The sequence below is a fragment of the Syngnathus scovelli genome, chromosome 9 (genome assembly GCF_024217435.2).
Source record: "Syngnathus scovelli strain Florida chromosome 9, RoL_Ssco_1.2, whole genome shotgun sequence".
Classification (NCBI taxonomy): Eukaryota; Metazoa; Chordata; class Actinopteri; order Syngnathiformes; family Syngnathidae; genus Syngnathus; species Syngnathus scovelli.
Window position 1 is genome coordinate 8,970,743 of NC_090855.1, and position 20,485 is coordinate 8,991,227.

The following is a 20,485-nucleotide window of genomic DNA, read 5'->3' on the forward strand; positions in this document are numbered from 1 at the left end:
TTTAAGAATTGGACACCATACATGCATAACAAGATTCCATAATAAAGTATTAAAGTGATCTTAATATTTGATTAATAATAATAACAATAATCAAAAACTTGACGAACTTAGCGGGGAAATGTTTAATAATGATGTTTTTTAATTGTTAAAACCATGGCAATACATAGATTTTCTTTGAGGGTGACTTCAACATGAATATCAAGCAGGTGCGGAGCTCCGTGGTGGCATGGTCACCTCTGGTCACCCTCGATCTTGGGGAAATTTTCATTTTCACATGAATGCAGAAGAATTAGATCCCTTAATAGTCTGCCACATTCCATTTATACTAACTGTACATTTAAAAAAAAAGTTTGAAAATTGATGTGAATATTAAGTCTATAAGAATCTGTCTGGTAAATAATATTTTTACTTTAACAGTAAATGCAATTTATGTTCACGTGAAAGCCTAAAGAAAAACGCATGATCACAAACATTTTGCAGTATTTTGTCAATGTTTCATAATTGGCGTGGTGTAATTTACAAATATAGTAAAAATCCTACTGAAATTATTTGGGGGGGGGGGCACAACTCCAATCTATTGAGCTGGAGATACACATTTAATATGACGATAATTATTCAGTAGTCAGTGGAATAATACAATTTGTTGCTATCTGTGACACATGGATAGTGACTGCAGAACTTATTGGTTGCTTTTCTACTCTGAATGTTTTAACATTTTGCTACATAAATGCATACTATTTATTTATTTTGCAGACTATTAGTTCGGAGATTTCATGTAACATTTAAGTAAGATTGTGATCTGGGTGTGCGGATATGCTTTGTGAGGAGAAAAGCCTCAGGCACTGCGCAGAGCTTTACATGAAAGGATGTGTTTATGTTGTTATTAATTTGGATATGTGAGATGTGGCGTCAAACTGGGCAAGGCTTGCAAAGATGATGGCGTGTATGGTGAGAGCAGCAAAATTTAACCTGCACTGCTGGTCGACAGTGATGAGCCCTACAGCACCAACCCGTTCGTTTCTTACAACTGTCTCAAAAAGGGGAGGGGGGGGGGGGGGGTTGTATTTTTGTTAACTGAGATTAACTCACGTCTAATGCATCAGCAGCATTTCCCTCAGCCAAAGGCCAATCCAGCTACCCCCGTATTTTAAAAATAGCCCAACACATTTCAGAAAATATTTGCTTTTTCATTGGTGGCAGCTTGACAACCTGTTCTAGCGTTGCAGCAGCTTGACTTGTGTGTCACAGCTTGTAGTAACAAGAGGATGCACATGGCAATGTTTGTGGACGTTGCCCTTTTCCTGATTCCACACCCACCTCCTCTTCACCAGCTCTCGACATGTTCCGGAGCAGCTCTGCTTTGCACCTGTCAGGCCACATCAGCAAGCAAGAAAGCTCAAATGTGGCACCATGGGACACAGACCGACAGAGGGTTTGTTGACACAATTTCGGAGGGGGGGAAACAACCAGAAAGACAACCATCCCAAATGCCAAGATAAAATAAAATTTCCATCACGCTCTGCGTTTTACTCAGGACGTGGTGTCTAAAACACAGACATGATTGGAAGATTTGATACATACATTTAATTTAGTTTAGGATGTCACGGTATCAATGCATAGCAAATATTCATTATTTCAAGATGAAATGTCATACAAACAAGTATTTGATCACGGTAAAACCCTGCATGCCTTAAGCACCATGACCTTGCATTGTTTTTTATTTAAATAAATATATACTGGATACAAGTGTATTTATCATACTGTTACAAACTATAATATACATAAATGTCACATATCCATCAGAGCATTTTATTTTGCATCTCTTCCTTTTCACCATGCACATTTCATAACAATAAGCATAGGCACTGAATTTGTGATCATTTTAAATCAAAAGCTTTGAACCTCTTTATTTTACTGTACTGTACATGATAACCAACACCCTTTTGGCAAATGTTTAATCAACCACCCAAAAACAACCACCTTATTTAAAATAGTCTAATTCAATGATCAAAGAATAAGCAATATATTATTTCAAGAGTGGGTAGGCAACTACAGTCCTTGAGGGCCGTTGTCCTGCATGTTTTCTATGTCTCCCTGTTGCACGCGCCTAGTATGGAGTATTGACTCCATGCGTATTACACTAATATTTTTTGTTTTACTGGTAGTAAGGCTCGAATTCTTAAAGCATCTCATTCCTATGACTCAATTTAACCTGACCAATAGTAACGGTGTGGACATTTCAAGTGTCTGACCACTTGCTACTACAGTAGAGATCAAAAACTGTGCAATGAATGCAATCTAGTTAAATGATACAGTATTTTACATGTGCAACAACACGACTGCCCTAAATAGACACATGTATAAATATATTTTTATTAAATATATATACTTTCATTTTTCTTTTCGGTTCTGACATAATGGCAAATGTGATGTTTTGATACACTATATTCTTACGCAAAGGGCAGAAATGGATTGTACCACTTTTCTACAACAGTTTTGCCAATCCCTATTATTTTCTATGTGTTGCAAGTCAAACAGTACCATAATGTGAACTTTCACTATTGTCTCGGGTATTATGATTAAATGACTATATTTTTCAAATGATAATATTTGATAGCAATATTTCTAAATTACCATATGACAGCCTGTGGAATGAACGCTGTTGGAGTCGCCCAAACGATCAGTGAGCAAAACACGTTTTTTCATCTAGAGCAGATGATGCAATGGAAAATGAGTATAATCTTTTCCCATTTCCAATCCTTGAGAAGAGATGAACACATTATACTAGTCAAATTTATGTCCTGCATGAAATTTGTTCACATCATTTCCTCATAGAAGAGCAGATATGCCTGAGAGAGAAGAACTCTGGACTCTGGTACCATTTGGACCGTGGTATCACTGATATAAAACCACTGACCCTGGGAACTGCTGCTATAGTCCTTTGCACCTGAAACACAGGATAGAGTTTTAAACAGTAGGTTGTGACACAGTCAAAATGTTCTCTCAAATCATAGGTTTCTTTATTTGTCCCTATTTGTAAACTACATTGAACTGTGACATCCATTGAACTTTTTCTTTCTTCTAAATGTTTATTTTTATCTTGTCCATGTATCAATCAATCAATCAATCAATCAATCAATCAATCAATCAATCAATCAATCAATCAATCAATCAATCAATCAATCAATCAACCAACCAACCAATCAATCAATCAATCAATCAATCAATCCATCCGTATGACAAAGACACTGCTGAACTCTGACCTGACAACTTCCGGTGATGTTCTGTTTTTTTCTGGGGAGCGCGGACTTTTACATATGCAGTGTAGTGACCACCACGCATAGAGCCACTATGCTCTACAATCCCATACAGGCTGTACAAGACACGGTCGCCATGCACCAGGTTCTGCTAAAGTTGAGGAAATACAATTAGCAGTGAGAAAAATAAGAAAGAAAAGTAGAAAAAAAAAGACAAAAAAGGCAAATAGCCCTAAACCACAGTTACGCCCAAAGAATATTATTTAAAAAATACAGACATGGAGAAAAAGCAAAAATAATGTAGATGAGAGATGAGTGCAGGAGAGGTGTACCTAATGTCGAAATACATACCTTGCATGATGCTGAGCAAAATGGTGCCAGGTCTAAGATTAAAGGAAAATCCACATGGCGGTTCACCTTTCGTAGATTCATTCCGGCCTTTGAAGAGAAAACGGCAATGAGGATGATTGACTCTCAGACCACCATTTTAAAACATTCACAACTGTACAATAAGGTTTGTTAGAGAAATCAACTATAAAAACTATGGCAAACCTGGTGGAAGCGTTTCAAATGCAAAGTGATGACAGGAGGGAGTGAGGAAATAAGCATTTGTTTTCTTGCACTGGTATAGACCTTTTCCACCTTTTTGTCTACAACAGCAACAACAAAACAAAACAAGGTTAGATTTGAAGCTAACAGATGCACTCGGCCTATTTGCCTGATAGCAATGAAAGCCTTTTAGAATCCTGTGCAGGTAAACAGTGACTTGCTGTGACTTTTGCTCACCAGCTGAGCTGTTCTTGCGCAACTGCTTTTGTCTGCGTTCAGTGCAGCTCTCACAAAGCAGCTTGTTGTTGCCCATTAGCAGCTCTACAGAAGTGAACTGGTGGAGGCACGACTGGATGGAACATTCCTTGGAGCCGGGATTGTAACTTTGGGAAAGTGCCTGAAATGCCCCCTGGTGGTAAGGATGGTGGAGCTTCTCTCGGGACTTTTTTTCCTCTGGTTCTTCCGGAGAGCATCGCAAAGGGGGCGAGCTGTCCCCTGAACTAAGGCCGAGGCTGACTTTTGACAAACTGCTTACAAGCGGCTCTACAGTATCCCCTTGCTTGGAAGGGGATGATGATGAGGTAGAAACAGATACAGCGAATGAATTGACAGTGGGTGTCGGGTGAGATTGGACATAACTGGAGCAGGAGGTATGCGGGGCCCACTCGCTCTCCGATGCCTCACTGTCGGCATCATTACTGCTGTCCTGTGGACCGGCGCCTCTCTCACTGCCATCTGAGAGGCTTCCGCAAGTGGCCATCTTATGAGTAGAGACCCAGCGGGCTGACCCCCCTGCAATTCCCTCTTCTTCGGGTTGTTCCACGCTGCAGCCTGCCCCCTTTCCATCCATAAAACTGGAAGACCTCCGACCATGATGTTTCTGGAGGGAAAAAACAAAAATGTTTGCATTTGCATTGACAACAATGTAGTTCAAAATGCTATCGTCCTATTTGGATGTCAATGTGTCAAGAAAATATTAATAGCAGTGACCCACCTGTCCACTTAGTTTCCTGGTGTTTCTGTTGGCTGAGTTTGTAGTAGAAAGCACAGAAGTGTTCGTTTCCTGCTCCCGACTTCCTTTCACTGGCTTGACACTGTTAGAAGGTTTTGATATCTGTGGCAACAGTGTAACCCATCATCACCATAAAATGTTAATAAACATCTTCATTTGTAAGCAAAGAATCTTCCATTAATAAAATCAATATTTCTAAAAAAGATTAAGCATCTTACCCGTTCCTCTATGATGGGTAAAGAGATGTCTATGAACGCTTCCTTAACCGTTGAAATCTGAAAGACAAATCAGTGTGTAAAGTTACACTAGGAGCAAAGACTCTCTTCTGATTATGTCAATTCTTGATTGGTTTATACACATCACGTTCACCCAGCCACACTTACATGTTCACACTCTTCACACATAATTGTGTTGGTCAGCTCTCCAACAAAGATGCGGTCAACAAAGTTCATCTTCACACCTTCCTTTCCATATGCTGGTGGGAAGAGGAAGTCAATATTTAAATACTATATGATTGCAACATGAAATCCACATTCAACAAGACTATGCAGTTCACCCCTTTAATGTCTCTCCCACATTGTCCCACTTAACCGTGCTACTTGTCTCACATTTTGTCAGTCAGGAGGTAGTCCTTACAGAGCTGTGATCAACATGATCTGCTACTGCAGTTTGCAAGTTTTGATTTGTAAATCCCTCTATTTACAGTGAAGCCATCCGGTTTCTATTTAGTAATAGCATTTCCTTAAACGGTCAGTAGATGGCACTATGTTTCTTAGCCATGTCAGTATAATGAACCTTTGACTTGGCGCCTGGTTTCCTCATTTGCTGTTTTCTCAGTGGGATTGTTGAAAGCCCTGAGGATTCCTTCCTTCACCCTCTGGAAAACAAATAAAATCAAATGTGATTTCACATAATATTCCTTGGAGAATTTGAATTAGATATGTTGCAATTTGACTACCATGCGAGAGTCCTTTTGTATATCTTTACCTTCTTTTAATTACATACGTCCATTACAAAAATTTCAACTTCCCTGCATAAGCTCTCCTTGACAGTTTTATTTATTATAAGCATCATTAGTAAAATAATTATTACCCTTGTCTGAAACTATTAAGATGTTTTTTTCTTTTCACGTGTGTGTGTGTGTGTGTGTGTGGGGGGGGGGGGTCTCTTCAGAGGGGTCTTCTGATTAAAGATGACATGGTCAGTGAGTTGTTGGTAAGAGAGCCGTGAAGAGGCGCAGCCACAGTAAAGTACCAATCAATACATAATTGGCCATGGTCTGTGTCTATATTTGAGACCAGTCGCCCCCATTGTCCCGGGACCCACGCACTGGACTGGCTATTTAGGTCAAAAAACCTTGTTAATCCTAGTCCAGCCAGTCTCCCCGTCCCACTCAGTGAGCAAAGTGAGACGAGGTTGAAGCTCTCCTAATTAATTACCAGCAACCCCCACCCTTCCCCTCCAAAGTAACAGCATGCATGCTCCCACATGGGTAAGGAGAGGGGGGCTCTGAGGGGGTAGGAAGGGTTCCTGGCAAAAGGGTGTAGGAGTGGAAACAAAAATTAAGATGGGGTGAAGAAGGACAGTCCATGCCCTGAGAGAGTAATAACTACCATCTCAGTTAATTGCTGATAATTGACTGGGGCCAGATTAGCATATTTAGCTCCCTGATACTAATAGCCAATGAACACAAACACTTAGGGCCTCTGAAAGGAATCAAAGGATGGTCACACCCATCTCCTTCTCATGCTCAACTACACAAATTGTGGTATGCATGAAGATTTAATTGCAATGTATGACTCAAATAATTGAAATGTTAAAAATAGTAATGTATAAATTACCAGAAACCAATTACAAATTTGTGGAAGAATGTTTGTTGATTATTGATGTTCTTTGAGCATAACATTTTACTCCAAAATATATGCGTTTTTTTTTTCCATTTCAAACGCAGAAGCGTAGCGATTATGCCACTGTATTGGTGAACACGCCTGGTTGATTAAATGCATTTGATTACAATGAATAAAGGCTGAACCTCATCCCCTATGCGTCCTTGATTAAATTGGAAAATGGCTGATGAGTGTGTGTGTATGTAGGGTGGGGGTGATGGGTGACCCTCAAGCACAATGGGGCAGCCCCGGAGTTCATTCAGCAGCTGTGGGTTTCCCAAGTTCGCACAATGATTTTGGTTCTGCCACTTGCAAGTCCCTGAAGTGGCACAACTGCAAATGTTCACAAGATTGAATGGGAGCCGAGACAGTGGGGCCTGGGGCTGACCACTAAACACACCCGCTAACTTCCCCTGCTAGGTTCACGTAGCCACTGGTGGGGCAACAGGGAACATCTCAGTCTTCTAAAAAGCGGCTTTGGGTCTGCTAATTGCTCTGTGAAGGGTTGGAGGTGGCAAAGCATCGTAGCCTTGCAGGCATACACACGCACTTGAGCACAGGAGTACACACAGTAAAACATCACATTAAATCTGTAATGTACCAATACTGTAAAGTGTGATAACAAAAATCAGCTTTTCTTTCTTTGATAAACAAATATGTATATTTTATTTTTTCTCTATCAAAGGAAGACAAAGTATAAAGGCTCATACTCACTTTAGTTTCCTCTACTCTTATGGAGTCCAGCAAATAGTGAAGGAGTTCCTGGCTGTCCTGTTGTTGATACCCTTTAAAGCGCGATGCCCTAATTAAAGAAAGAAAGAAAGAAAGAAAAAAGAGAAAAAAGAAAACATGAAATAAAATAAAAGAAACAAAATAAGATGTAGTAATCATTTTTATACATTTTGTAATATTGACAGACTAATCAGCAGTTATTTATAATATACACGTTCTCTTAGCAAAAATCATGTTGGCTTCACGTTAACTCCCCCCCCCCCCCCCCCCCCTTGTCGGACAGTCGTATAACCTAAGCATTAACGCCTATTTGGAAGGGCTCTTTTTGCATCCGTCCCCTGGCTGTCCACATTGAACAGATGTGAAGACAGATGTCAGGGGCATATGGGCAGCAAAAAACACAGCCACATCAACCTGTTGGGCCAAAATAGCCACATAACCACAGGACAAGCTGGTATTACATATATGCACAGCACAAAGTCAGAAGCAACACTTGTGGTTGAAGAGAGCAACAGTCCATGTGTTCAATATTTATGGTACACTATGGTAGTCCCTAATGCATATACAACACAAAGACCTTGTGGTGAGATGCTTTATTTGAAGGCCAACAACCTGTGCTTCACATAGGTCACTGGCAGAAGATCTAGTGTTGCCCTAAGTCAAATGCCCCCACCGTAAAATACGGCGACAATATTTGGTCTTTATCCATGGATTCAAAAGAGATGGGTGGAGGGGTGAAATTTGTGGAGGACACATGTCATTTATTTGCAAGACCTCAATATGAGCACCATTTAATGAAATGCCCTCTTCTTGTGTGATCTGTCCTTCTGGGAGTGCGGGCAGACCAGAGTAAAAGAAGAATAGCAGAATCACACAAGGAGACGGGGGGGAAGAAGAAAATGGACAAATTAAAAAAGAAAAGTTAACAATTGGTTTGAATTTGTGGGAAAGAGAAGGTCTGGAAGCTTGTCCCAGTGGAGGGAAGCAGAAGGGCCCTGTAGCGTTGCTCTCAATCTGGCCATCACAAACAGCTGCGGAGCTAACACAATTTATAGCCGGATGAGTTACTACCAGACACAAGGCCACACAAGCTCATACCCTGAACACACGCGTTTGAGCAACATGCACCCGTAAACAAGGCAAATAATTAGAACTATTCCTACACTAACTCACATGAGGACATAAACACTCCATCACAGTATGGTCACCTAAATATGCAAAAACAAAAAAAAGCTAGATTTTCAGATATAGTACATTTAATTGTGTACTATTCATGAGTAACAAACAGCTTTTTGTTTCGCACTACTACATAATCAGCCAAAATAATGTATATACACGTCAGTAAAAGGAAAACCTGCAAATATTTTATTCAGACTTAAAGAGATTAATACAAGTTACCTTTACAATTTACAAGAGCTGCTCAAAGTAGTGGCCATCAGCCTGTAGAGATTTAACCTTCTAATGACCAAGTATAATTGTAGTTGTCAAATATAATCCACCTAACCAGACACCCAGGGATGCATAGTATATAATATGATTTGTTTCCCTTACAAGATTAATAAAGTAACTTTCTAAATAAGTTTAAAATGTCAGATTTATTACACGGGTAATTCTGTTGCTCCTCTGGACATTAAAAAAAAAAAAAAAAAGGCTGAGGCGTTGAATCTCTGCTCGGGTCCAACTCTGGCTCACTGCCACATTCCGCAAACTCTAAACCTGAAGGCTGAAAAGATTCTGTTCAGCTATAATGTATTGTATTTTAATGTATATTGTGTGTATTTGCAGGTTTTACAGTTTTTTTTTCATTCACAGATAGAAATATGACTATATTACCAAAAACGAGAGCTCAATTAAAAAGACTCAACAAGACAATGTATATCATTCCTCTAAATTTAGCAAAAGCAAACAAGCCGCTATTTATTTCAAGCAACTGTGAATATCTTTCTTAGCAAAACTGATAGATATCTTGCTTCCTGCGCAGACAAACATGCCCATCCAGTCTGATGTGGTTTATATTTTGTGTGCGTGCAAGCAAGTGTGTGTGCGTGGGTATATAGTAATAGAGAGAATTCATCGTTGCTCTTGGCTGTTTCCATCAGGGATGTAAGGATTCTAAATAATATCCTGTAAAGATGTAGGTCTGTTGACATTCACAAAAAATAAACAGAGGAGAAAAAAAACAAAGCCTTTTTTTTCCTTCCAACAGAACTAGTATATTGGTCATCTTAAAATTTGAAATCATCCAAAAAAACAAAAAAAACCTGGTGAAAATAAATGGTTCTTGGTGACGTTTGAAAATAATCATACTTTTGTTATAGTTGTATTTCATTCAATACTTGTTTAAATTTACAGTATTGCTAATTGTGCGCAAAAATATGGCGCTTAAGAAATGAGTGTTGAGGCTTAACACAATACCTTTCATTTCAAATGCACGGGAGTGGAATAGATTAGCCCAACGTAAGATTAGTTACATTTGATTGCAATACTCACGGTCTGAATACACACGGGCTGCGTGAGTGCTGTGGGCTGAAATGGTACCAGGTGAGGTTGCGTGCACACACACGCGTGCATGCATATGCGCATAGAACAAATGCACAAGCGCCTGCTCGATGAAAGTTAGGTACCAGAATAAATGTCAAAGCCGCACCAGAGATGTACCCAGTCACCCAGCATCAAACATCCCGGTCACCCACCTGCACAATAGTGCAATACCAAACTCCTGCAATGTACCATGATTAAACAAGAACAAAGCCCAGACCACATTACCACAACATCTAAAACAATAAATGACTGAATAAAAATATTGGAAAAAGAAAAAAACTCATACGCCAGCCCATGGGTGCTAAACTATAAGTATGTGGAGGTCTACTATCGTATCATCAAAATAAGTAAGCCATGCAAGCCTAAGACAGATTTATATTGTGATCGTTAAGCTTTAGAAAGAGCATGTGGAAAAGTAGAAGACTGATAAATGATAGTAATAATAATAATGAAAATAATAATGATAATTGTGCCTTACTTTTGGCAAAGCTGATTAAAAAGGATCTTGGGATTCACTGGACCTTTTCCTGGCTCTTTCATGCACTGGAGGAACAGAAGCATGGCAGCAGTCAGGGGCTCAGGACTGGGCAGCATTGCTACTAATGGAGCCTGCAAAAAGTCACAAAGTAACAAAAAGTGCTATTATCGTTGATCACTAACAATTAACAAATTCAATTTTTTCAAGTAACTCCCAAAAATCTATTGGTCTCAGGCTAGTGCTGGTTAGAACTATCCACATAGGCTATGAAATATACCAACAAAATAAATAAATATTTGCTATTTACAAACATTTTAAGCAAAGTATGATTTAAAAAAAGAAATTCAGTCATGAAGAGAAAATGGTAGCAGTACCAGATTGCTCTCAACTGGTGGGCAGATCCTTAGTTTATACCCTTTCTCCTTCACCTCCTGGATGAGGTCAATGAGCATATGCGTTTGGGACAGATTCTGCAAAAACAAGAATTTTCAAATTTCTTATCATTGACCTAGCAATCACAGGATTATATCCAACTGGACATTTGTTAAAGCATTCTTGGCTTGTTGCAATTCTTCAGGACATTTGTTAAAACATTCTTGGCTTGCTGCAATTCTGTGGTCATTTAAAATATTCATGTAGAATGTTGGACCAATTTAGAAGGACTCGTGGTCATTTTATCATGTGTTGCTTTAAAATGAAGAATGCGTCTTGATTAAGAGTAGTCAGTGTCGCATAAGAGAGAAGCATCTCTTCTTTGCTTTCAAGAGATTTGTTTGGTCACATCTTGGCAAAGAACACAGTTGCTATGGGAAATGCACAATGGAGCAGGCATTGTGAATGCAGACACGGCTCATCCTCTAACAATTACATGTTTTCACCAAAAAGATTGCAGTTTTCAAGGAGACAATACAAAAGAAAAAGAGTGTGCAAGAGAGGGAATAGCATTCGCACTCACTCGAATTTCAATCAAAGAGGAAGGTCCTAGGGGTGATTAACAAAATGGTGGAAAAAAACTGGTTTATTGTTCAGGAGGCATGTCAGTTTGCAGTGACCATGACACAACCAGAGAGAGACTGGGGAGGGTTTATGGTTGAATTGTATGTGTGGGCAGGTAAACATGTCCGTGTTTGCGTTGCATTTGTCACTGCATTGAATGTATTTCTAAGTGACCTCAAAAGCTGGCCTGTTTATATAAAAAGTCATTGTAAGAGTATGTGTTTACACGTATTGTGAGCACATCAGAAGAAAGCAGGTTATGACAACACACGATCAAACAAACATGCATCAAGCTGTGTTTCAATATCACTAACAACTACCACCATGGTCGTCAAGCTAATTTTGTGATTTCGTGATCATTATTATGGCAAAAAAATGGTTTGTGTGATTTGTAGCGAGATATAGGTACAACATAGTATATAAACATTGGACAGTCCCTGATGACTAAAGCTGCAACACGGCACATTATTTCAAGCTTTGCTTTGTGTTGCTCTAATACATTTGATTTTGACCTCTTCAAGTTAATCTTTTCTCAACCCGAGCAGATAGTAGATTTTAGACATGAAGGACACTGATGTTTTTTTTCTCTAAGCCGAGAAATGTACCAACCTGCATAACAGCGTTGAAGAAGCAGGTGTTGCCGAGGTTATTGATGCCTTTGACAGGAACCAAGGCACTGTTGATGACAGAGCTTTTACCTCTTGAGGGTTCATTATAATCAGAGCGTTCCTCTCTCAGTTTCTGGATTTTGGGGGATGTCGCTAGAATACGAGAACACAAAGTGACATAATTTATTGGCTAGATTAACATGCGAATTTCAAACTTGACAAAGTTCTTCCTTTCTTGCTCACACGGACAAAAACAGGTGAGTCATATTTTTTTCAACCCAAATGCTGGACCATCCAAAAACAGTAGTTCATTTGCTCCAGCAAGATCCATTTAACCCTGAAGATTTTACCGAGATTTTGGGTCAAATCTACTACAATTCTGGAAGAAAAATAAATGGAAGAAGAATAGTAGTATATTGGTAACACTTCCCTTCGATTTTGGATTATTATTATTTTTCTATACCAAAAAAGTGTGCATTAGTATTTACGTTACTCTCATATGACCTTATCTTCAAACATATTACATTTTAAACACTGACCAAATCAACACTTGATTGAAAAAGCAATCCAAAACAAATTAGTGATGAGCTTGCTATTTCCAGGGAATCAGTGATGCTTCTATTTAAGGAAAAGGCCATAATTCAAGATAGTCTGGAACTCCATGGGCAATTCACATTCAATGATCATAAGTATAAGAGAATATCACATTGTGCTGTAGTTTTCAAGTTTCATGTTTTGGGTTCAAGTCCATCTCACGATTACCTCACATTATTGCTGCTCAAATGACGTGGCCTGAAATTAAGTGGAAAATGTTAACTGACTTTCATGGCCCATCCCATGGTTTTTGGGAGTATAGAGGTCCATCTTGTTGTGATGGCACTCTGTTGCAGCACTCCATTGAGTATTGCTAATTACATCTGGCCTGTGCTGGCAACATCTGGGGTTTCCAGCTATTCCATGAAGCCATAAGGGAACGCCCATATGTCAGAACACACAATGTGGAAGTAGGGAAACTGAAGACTTGGATGAGGAAAATAAAGTGCTTCTCCAGACTGCACTTGACACTGACAATATATGAATAGTTGAAATGTAAATGACAATTGAACAATAGAGAGAGAGAAAAAAAAAAGAGTATCTCTTTCAGAATCAGAAACTAATGTCCCTTAAAGGTAAATTGATGTTGCAACTGGAGCACAACGGTGACAAGTCACACAATGACGAAATAGCATAAGACATAAGTGGAAAACCAAAAGCTAAACTTAAAAAAACAAATAAACATAAAAGCAAAATTCATACTTAAGCAGATGTGGAATTACACACATCTGCTAAGGCGTGTGTGTGGGGATGAAGGACACGGTGTCAACAGCCCTGATGCAGCTTGAGTCAGAGAGATGCGACTGGCACTAGCTGAGAGGGAGGAGAGGGACAAGGAAACTAACTGGGCGGAATGGGGATGCCTATGGACACACTCTGCATCTGGGACCATCACCCAAGGTAAACAATGTTCACGGAGCCATCTGGTTGAGACTGGGTGGGGAGGGTGTGTGTATGAGGGAGTGGGGGGCAGCGGAGGACAGTTGAGGGGTGTAGTGGGTGGAGGGAAGGGTTGCAATGAGCACAAGCATATGGAAAAACAGATTTTTCCTCTCCCTGCAGCAATCAACGATGGCAAATGTCAGCATGCGCTATGTCCACGCTTGACTGTGCTGCACTAAGCACCACCACCTGGCCCTTCTTGCACAGCCAACGAGTATGGGCAACAGTAACAGATAGAGTGGAGGCTTTCCCCAGGGTGGAGAAAAGCACCGCGGAACTCAGACTCATCATATGTATGCACGCATGTACACCAACACCTCCTGCACTCCCTACTTGCTGTCACACAGAGACAAACAAATTGTTTATGACATGGGATCAAATAAATAAATAAATAAATAAATAAATAAATAAATAAATAAATAACACAATGACCTGTAACCACACAATTATTCCAGACAAAATGACTTAATCTCACAAAAACATACTCCACATTCCTGTCGAGAGTAAATGTTTTTTTTTTTCTCGCTGCAATGGAGGAGCAACAATATTTCCACTACCTCCCACACTGATCAAGCATCCAAAATAACAGCATACTGTATTTCTCAATTATTGCAAACAATTAATCAAACTAAGAGCAAATGAAAAATAACATTGAGAGGCTATTCCTATGATTCCTAATATGACAATCTAAACGTTTGGCCAGTCAGTTTTAGGCTTCCATGTTTGCTTTCAGTGGAGCAGAGCAAAGGCAGCTCCCTTCATGCAGAGCAAGCAGTCATGAGGAAGGACGAGCAACACCAAATGTCTTATTAATTCACTAATTTGTTGTGACTACAGGGCATAAAAAGCTTGTTTCCTTGCCATCTGAGGCCAGGCGAGCTCAGTGACATTTTATTTACAGACACATACACATGCCAATATACTAAGTGCAGAGCTTGGTCAAATGAATGCTAAGACATGTGATTTTGCTTACGCTGAATTGTACAAAAAGAAGAATTACCATGGATTTATGAAATAATCAAAGTGAGATTAGATTTGTATGGCTCATTTGGGAGACTGCATGGCAGTAATCATACAGACAGACAAAACAACCAAAAAAAGTGCACACACTGGCCTACTTTCATGCGCAGTGGTGGGAATTAAGACAGCATCACCCTTGATTACCTTCATGAAAGCCCCACCAGGGAACAAGCATTTTGCTGGCCACTGACTCGTCTCGACAAGTTAAGGACAAAAGCTTGGTGCACATTTCATTTCCTACCTTTTGGTGGTAGAAGCTTTCGCCAAAGGTCACTCAAACTAATACATCACACCATGGCACACTGATCCAAAGTCCATCATGGGTCAAAATAACTGCCACCAGAAAACAGAATTTTAATACCTGAAAACCTTGACACCTACCACCATATTGAGGAAAAAATAATTACTCCTCACATTATTTTGTGATAAATAAATTGCTCAGGAATTTGTATTCATCCATTCCCCAGCTATTGTCAATGGAGCAAGTAGCTAGCTGGACACTAGTTTGTCGATCACCAGTAAGATTGAAAGGGCTTCCCAGGGCTGGCGCACATAGGCCATCATTGGATTTGTTAAGCATTTGTTCCTCCATTTTGTGGAAAGTAGCAACCGGTGTCACAGGCTGAAAAATGCAGAGGAGACCTATGTAACAACAATTAACTGCTCTTCTTCAACTACGAGAAAGTCTGCCATAGTAAATTGCAACAGAATTTTGGGAGAGCTATTGACGAAGCTGTGAGATTTAAAGGAATCATTGTCAGGCATCTTTCTGACAAAAATCTAATTTACACTGTTTACACATACATGTTGGCGATCATGTTTTCCTACTGGGCTGTAAAAGTTAAAAAAAACAAAACATAACTGACCGAACATGTTATGTCCTGAAAGATACAATAGACCAAATGGGGGGAAAAACCTACACAAAAAGACTGACCAAGTATAATTAAAAAAAAAAAAAACACACACACACAAATAAAATACCATGTACACAGTTATGAGGAGAGTAATTATTCAGTACCATAGATATCATGACAATAAATTACAGGATTATGGTGGGACAGATTGTGTGTCTACTTAGAATCTTTTCAATTATTTCACAAAGACAACCCATCTCCATTGTGGGAGAGAGTCTAGGTCCCTGAGGTAAACAGTCCTTTTAGTGGGATTCTGGTACTTGAGCCAAAGACCTTGATGGAGAGAGAGCATAGTTAATCGACTTTTAGTTTTCAATGAGCTGTTGTAACAGATTATTGTGGGTTGTGAAAACACCCATGCTAGGGCTCCTTTGTGATTTGGGGAGAACGGCAGAAGCACAACATCTCTCTCTAAAAACACTGGCCTTCAGACTGAAAAGCAATTTTACAAGCTCCTCAACAAATAACGGTCTATTTTATACAATAATGGCTGTCTATTTCTATAGCCATTTGGCCAACGGGTGTGGTACAATTGGGCGGTAGAAAAGGTGACTGGTAATTTATAGTCTAAACAGTCGGTAGGCTAATCCAATCAGTTAATAGTTAGTAGTTCAAACATATACTGTAGGTGGGTTACCAAAGATCCACAAACGTCCTTCAACTATATCTGCCAAACATGCTAAATTAACCGTAAAGCTCTACTGTTGAAAAGTTTGCCAACATACTGGCGGATCATAATAGGATCCAAACCAATACAGGAAATTATTTTTAGATTTTAGGTTTTGTCAAAGAAATTAAACTTGCCCATTAGCCAAACATCAAAAGAGCTTGCAGCCCTACTTGTCTCCACTGTGCGGCTTATTCTAAAAAAAAAAATGGTGCTCTTTAGTGCCTTAACTGAATAGCACACAATAGATACACATTTTACCTTAGGTTAATTATGTTCTTGACAAACACATTTTATTACACTGTGATTTTCAGAGCCTGCACGCCCTTTGGGAAAGAGTACATGGCTATTCAGTTTGGGATTCACAATGCAAACTCAGTTTGAAACAGTAGGCAAACGTGTGATAGCTTACAAACAACTGTTTGCTTTAAATGAAAGTTCTTCTCAACATGGTCTCTAGATGAGAGTTTGTGCCCTCCAGCTGTGGAGGGTGATACAATTTCTTGAACTTGATCCGGACTGTGACTCCCACTAGTGCTGCACAAGGGCCCAGAGGTGGCAGAACAGAACAAGGGACAAGCGACTGAGTGGGAAAGACAATGGATAACGGAGCAGAGGCCCAACCTTTCACAGCTGCTCACGTTCTTCAGGGAACCCAGCCGGGAAGCATCACTCAAGCGCCTAATTTCGTTAATGCGTGCAGCCATGCACAATGTACAGAGAGAGTGGATGACTGTTCAATACTACAACTCTTCAGCTGTGGCTGAGAGACTGACTCAAGACCAGCCTGGATGTGCATGGCTGGTTACTCTACGGACACTGGTAAATGGACAAATGGACGTTCAGGGGGCTTAAGTTGAAACTAGTGACACCACATCCCATCATACCAAATAATACTTTGGGTTTAAAAAAAATAATAATACAAATTTCCATCAATGCAATTTAATGGGTGTCAATAATAAATAGATTTTTTTTCTATTCAGGGGCCAGCAAATAGCACTGTACTGTAAATATTTTATTTTTATGGCTGTGATTTATAGTCCAAAACATATAGTAAAACATTTTACAATTCCCATGCAATATTATTGCTTTAGGACAAAAAGAATTGATAGTAGATACGAGGTGATTTATTCATGTCTTTACACACTTGTGACAATAGGTGCTGCTCATGACTAGTGTTTGTCCAAAATGTGGACTGACAAGTGAAGTGACATAGGAATGGGGAAAATCAAGAGAAACTATCACGGTTGGTCTTGGTTGTTGCACATAGCCACCACCATCACAGCCATCGAGAGGATGATAGGAGCAAGATTTCCTATGCAAGAGCAAGAATGATGCCCTCAGTCCATCAGTGTTTATTGACTTTTTGAGTAGAATGTACAGTGAATGTGATATTAAATTTTAAAAGGTTTATATCGACATACGTTTTATAGCGGCCGTGGCTCAGGTGGTAAAGCAGGGGGCATTCAGTAATCAGAGGGTCGGCAGTTCAAATCCCGCTCCGAGTCATTTGTCATGTCCTTGGGAAAGACACTTTGCACACCTTGCTTCGAGTGCCACTCACACTGATGTATGCCTGAGTGCGAAGTGTGGTGGTGGACAGGGAAGGCCGTAGTCCTTATAGTTTACCACCACCACCAGAGTGAGTGTGAACACGTGAATAATGTAAATCTGAATTAAGATCAGAGGATGTTTGAGAACCATTGTCAGTTTGGGGTATGATGGAAGCCCTTTGAGACTTGATTGTGATTTAGGGCTATATAAATAAACCTGACTTGAATTCTTATTCTTATATCATTATTATTATAAACAACCGTTTTGAACGGAGACTGACAATGGTTGTTCCTAAGCAGTGAGTACGTAGGTGAAATTGAGGATTGCTAACAATCTTTACCAGCAGGGGGAGCAGGTATACTGAAGTGCACTTTCATGAGGCCACCTGAATCTGACAAATTTAAAACGTTTTGAAACCCCTCTAAACCAAATTAGGTCTATTTCAAACGTTGAAAATGTTTGACACAATAATGGTATCAGGATTATTTATGATTGTTGTTCATCAACCCTGGGAATCTGTTACGCATCATGATACTTCCCGATGGCAATGTTAAAACAATGTTGATTAATAATAACTGTACTTGATTATGAATATAGTTTGTCATTGTTTAAAAGGTCCTTGTGCTTAATTTCTTGGATTGGTGCCATATTTGCATGGTGTACATGAATACATTTAGTTTTGATGAGTTTCGCATTGATGAAATGGTAATTAGTTCTAGGAGTTGGGAGACAAACACCCTACCTGACGTTGCCTTGACAGAATGCTTCTGCAAAAAATCCAGCGTCTGTGCCAAGGCTTTTTTGTTACAATGAGTGGAGAGCTCCTCATTACATTCAAAACACCTGCAGGGAGTAGTCAGGCAGGAAAATCTCTCAGTGAGCTGTTGTAAAAGTCAATAATACTCAACCATGACATGCATTGACCGTAACAATGAAGTTTGGCACATATTTACAATATCACAATTTGCATATTTTGTCATGCTGGTTGATTTTGATCCTGCGTGTACATTTTGTCTGAATTGGGACGCTTTCTCACCAGGCTTTCCAAGTGCTCAGGCTTATGGTGATACAATGAGACTCTGGATAAAAAGCTTGGTGGTGCTTGACAGCATGTTCAATCCCTGAGTGGTTACAGGCCTGCAAAAATATGAAAAAAATATTACGGAAACAACACATCCATGCACATAGGAAGGTTTGCTTTCATTATTTCTTTGCAGCAACTGTCAATCTCCACCATGAAGCCATTTTCAAATTCGGATTCAAGTATGGGTGAGGAACTCAAGAACATTCATGTGGCCCCTTGTAAAAATTAATTGCCCACCCCTGGTCTCAGAGTCATTCTCTTTCCTTTCGGCAAACTCCAGGTGGGTTGTCGTTAGCCAAAACCTTAAATTCTCCAAAGGGTGTCTGAAGAAATTCTTACCTGGAAACCACATTTGAGGCAAACTAAGATGTCTTGAAATGCTGCTGGCTCACTGTTGATCATGGTTCTTTCCTTCAGGCACTCAGAACACACCAACCACAAGCTGGACAACACAGATTTCTTCACTGAGCTTAAGTCCACAGCCTTTGTCACATGCTGGCAGGTCAACCCTGTTTAAGAAACATAGAATGTTAAAATAAACTTTGCAAACAGCTAAAAAAATTGTATAAAATTATCTGACATATCAAATATTATCTTTGATATATTTTTTTGTTGACTTGGAAACAGAATTTATTTGGTATAAGCGATCTGTGATGCTCAGTTATTACAAATATACAAAAAAAAATAAAACATTGTGTTGAACTGGTCTACTCCAATAACTTACCACTAACTTCATCTGATGATTCGTCATCTCGAGGTTTTCGTGGTTTATTTGTCCGCTTCGTCATGTTGGCGGGTGTCGAGGACAGGGGCTCCTTAAGACGCATTTGGAGCTCTGCAGGTTAAGACTTTGACATTATGACACAAAGCAACCGGTATCCCTTAACTTGTTCTTTCCCCTTGTCATTAGGACTAGGTGATTAAATTTATCGAGTATTTCGAGTCAGGGTGATTTGATCGGATCAAAAATGCTGCATGTACACACCTCGTTCGGTATACTCCGTCCAAGCCCATCCCGATGAGAATGTTATCTCTCCTTAGTCATAATGTGTGTTCTTCGTTTGGGGGGTTAATATATTTCAAATCATAAACCTATAACTGTCATGTAATTAAACGTAAAATTCAACATTAACAAGACAAACTAATTCAATAATCGTTCTGGTTAAATTATCCATGATAACAGTTGATAACAAGATAACATTTAATGTATTCTCCGTTGAAATAATACATTAAGACATGATCATTAGGACAGTTTGGAATTAAACTTGTAACAACCACTTTTCTTGCCATAGATGTACTCAGTGACACCTTCCTCGTGATATTCAGAACTCATAAAAACGAAGTTAACAAGTAACTCACCTATTTATTTTTTCGATCCAGTGATTGACAGTGTTGGCTAAAACCAGTGATGCTAACGCTCACTGGCTAGCAAACGTTAGCTACAGGTTTTCACCACTAACAATACAATGAACAGAACTGTTTACTTTACTGCTTATACGCTTGGAAACGAGTGTATAGCGAATTAAAGATGGACCCATGAATTAACAATTACACAGGACACATCCTCTGCTCAGGTTAACTAGAGCTTGTAGCATGCACTAGCAATATAAACAAGTGACGCAGTCGGAAGCAATATGGCAATCTGTAGTGT

At 39.5% G+C, this 20,485-nt stretch overlaps 1 protein-coding gene across 3 annotated transcripts; it reads right to left on the reverse strand.

Annotated features, from left to right (window-relative positions):
- Positions 1-1,561: 1,561 nt before the first annotated feature.
- usp45 (ubiquitin specific peptidase 45) lies at positions 1,562-20,481 on the reverse strand. 3 transcript variants are annotated; one of them, XM_049729945.1, is made up of 18 exons: positions 20,194-20,481; positions 19,559-19,669; positions 19,174-19,343; positions 18,787-18,887; positions 18,493-18,593; positions 12,061-12,212; positions 10,830-10,925; positions 10,456-10,586; positions 7,419-7,506; positions 5,614-5,695; positions 5,202-5,293; positions 5,037-5,093; positions 4,801-4,920; positions 4,044-4,686; positions 3,810-3,907; positions 3,609-3,695; positions 3,264-3,405; positions 1,562-2,947 (listed from the first exon to the last, which is right to left on the reverse strand). In XM_049729945.1, exons 2-18 carry the CDS (start codon positions 19,659-19,661, stop codon positions 2,817-2,819), a joined length of 2,394 nt encoding a protein of 797 aa, XP_049585902.1. In that variant the 5' UTR covers positions 19,662-19,669; positions 20,194-20,481; the 3' UTR covers positions 1,562-2,816. The 3 variants fall into 3 exon arrangements, with proteins under 3 accessions (XP_049585902.1, XP_049585901.1, XP_068507982.1); XM_049729944.1 differs by having other exon boundaries at positions 3,264-3,408; XM_068651881.1 differs by having other exon boundaries at positions 3,264-3,408; positions 19,559-19,682.
- Between the last annotated feature and the right edge of the window lie 4 nt (positions 20,482-20,485).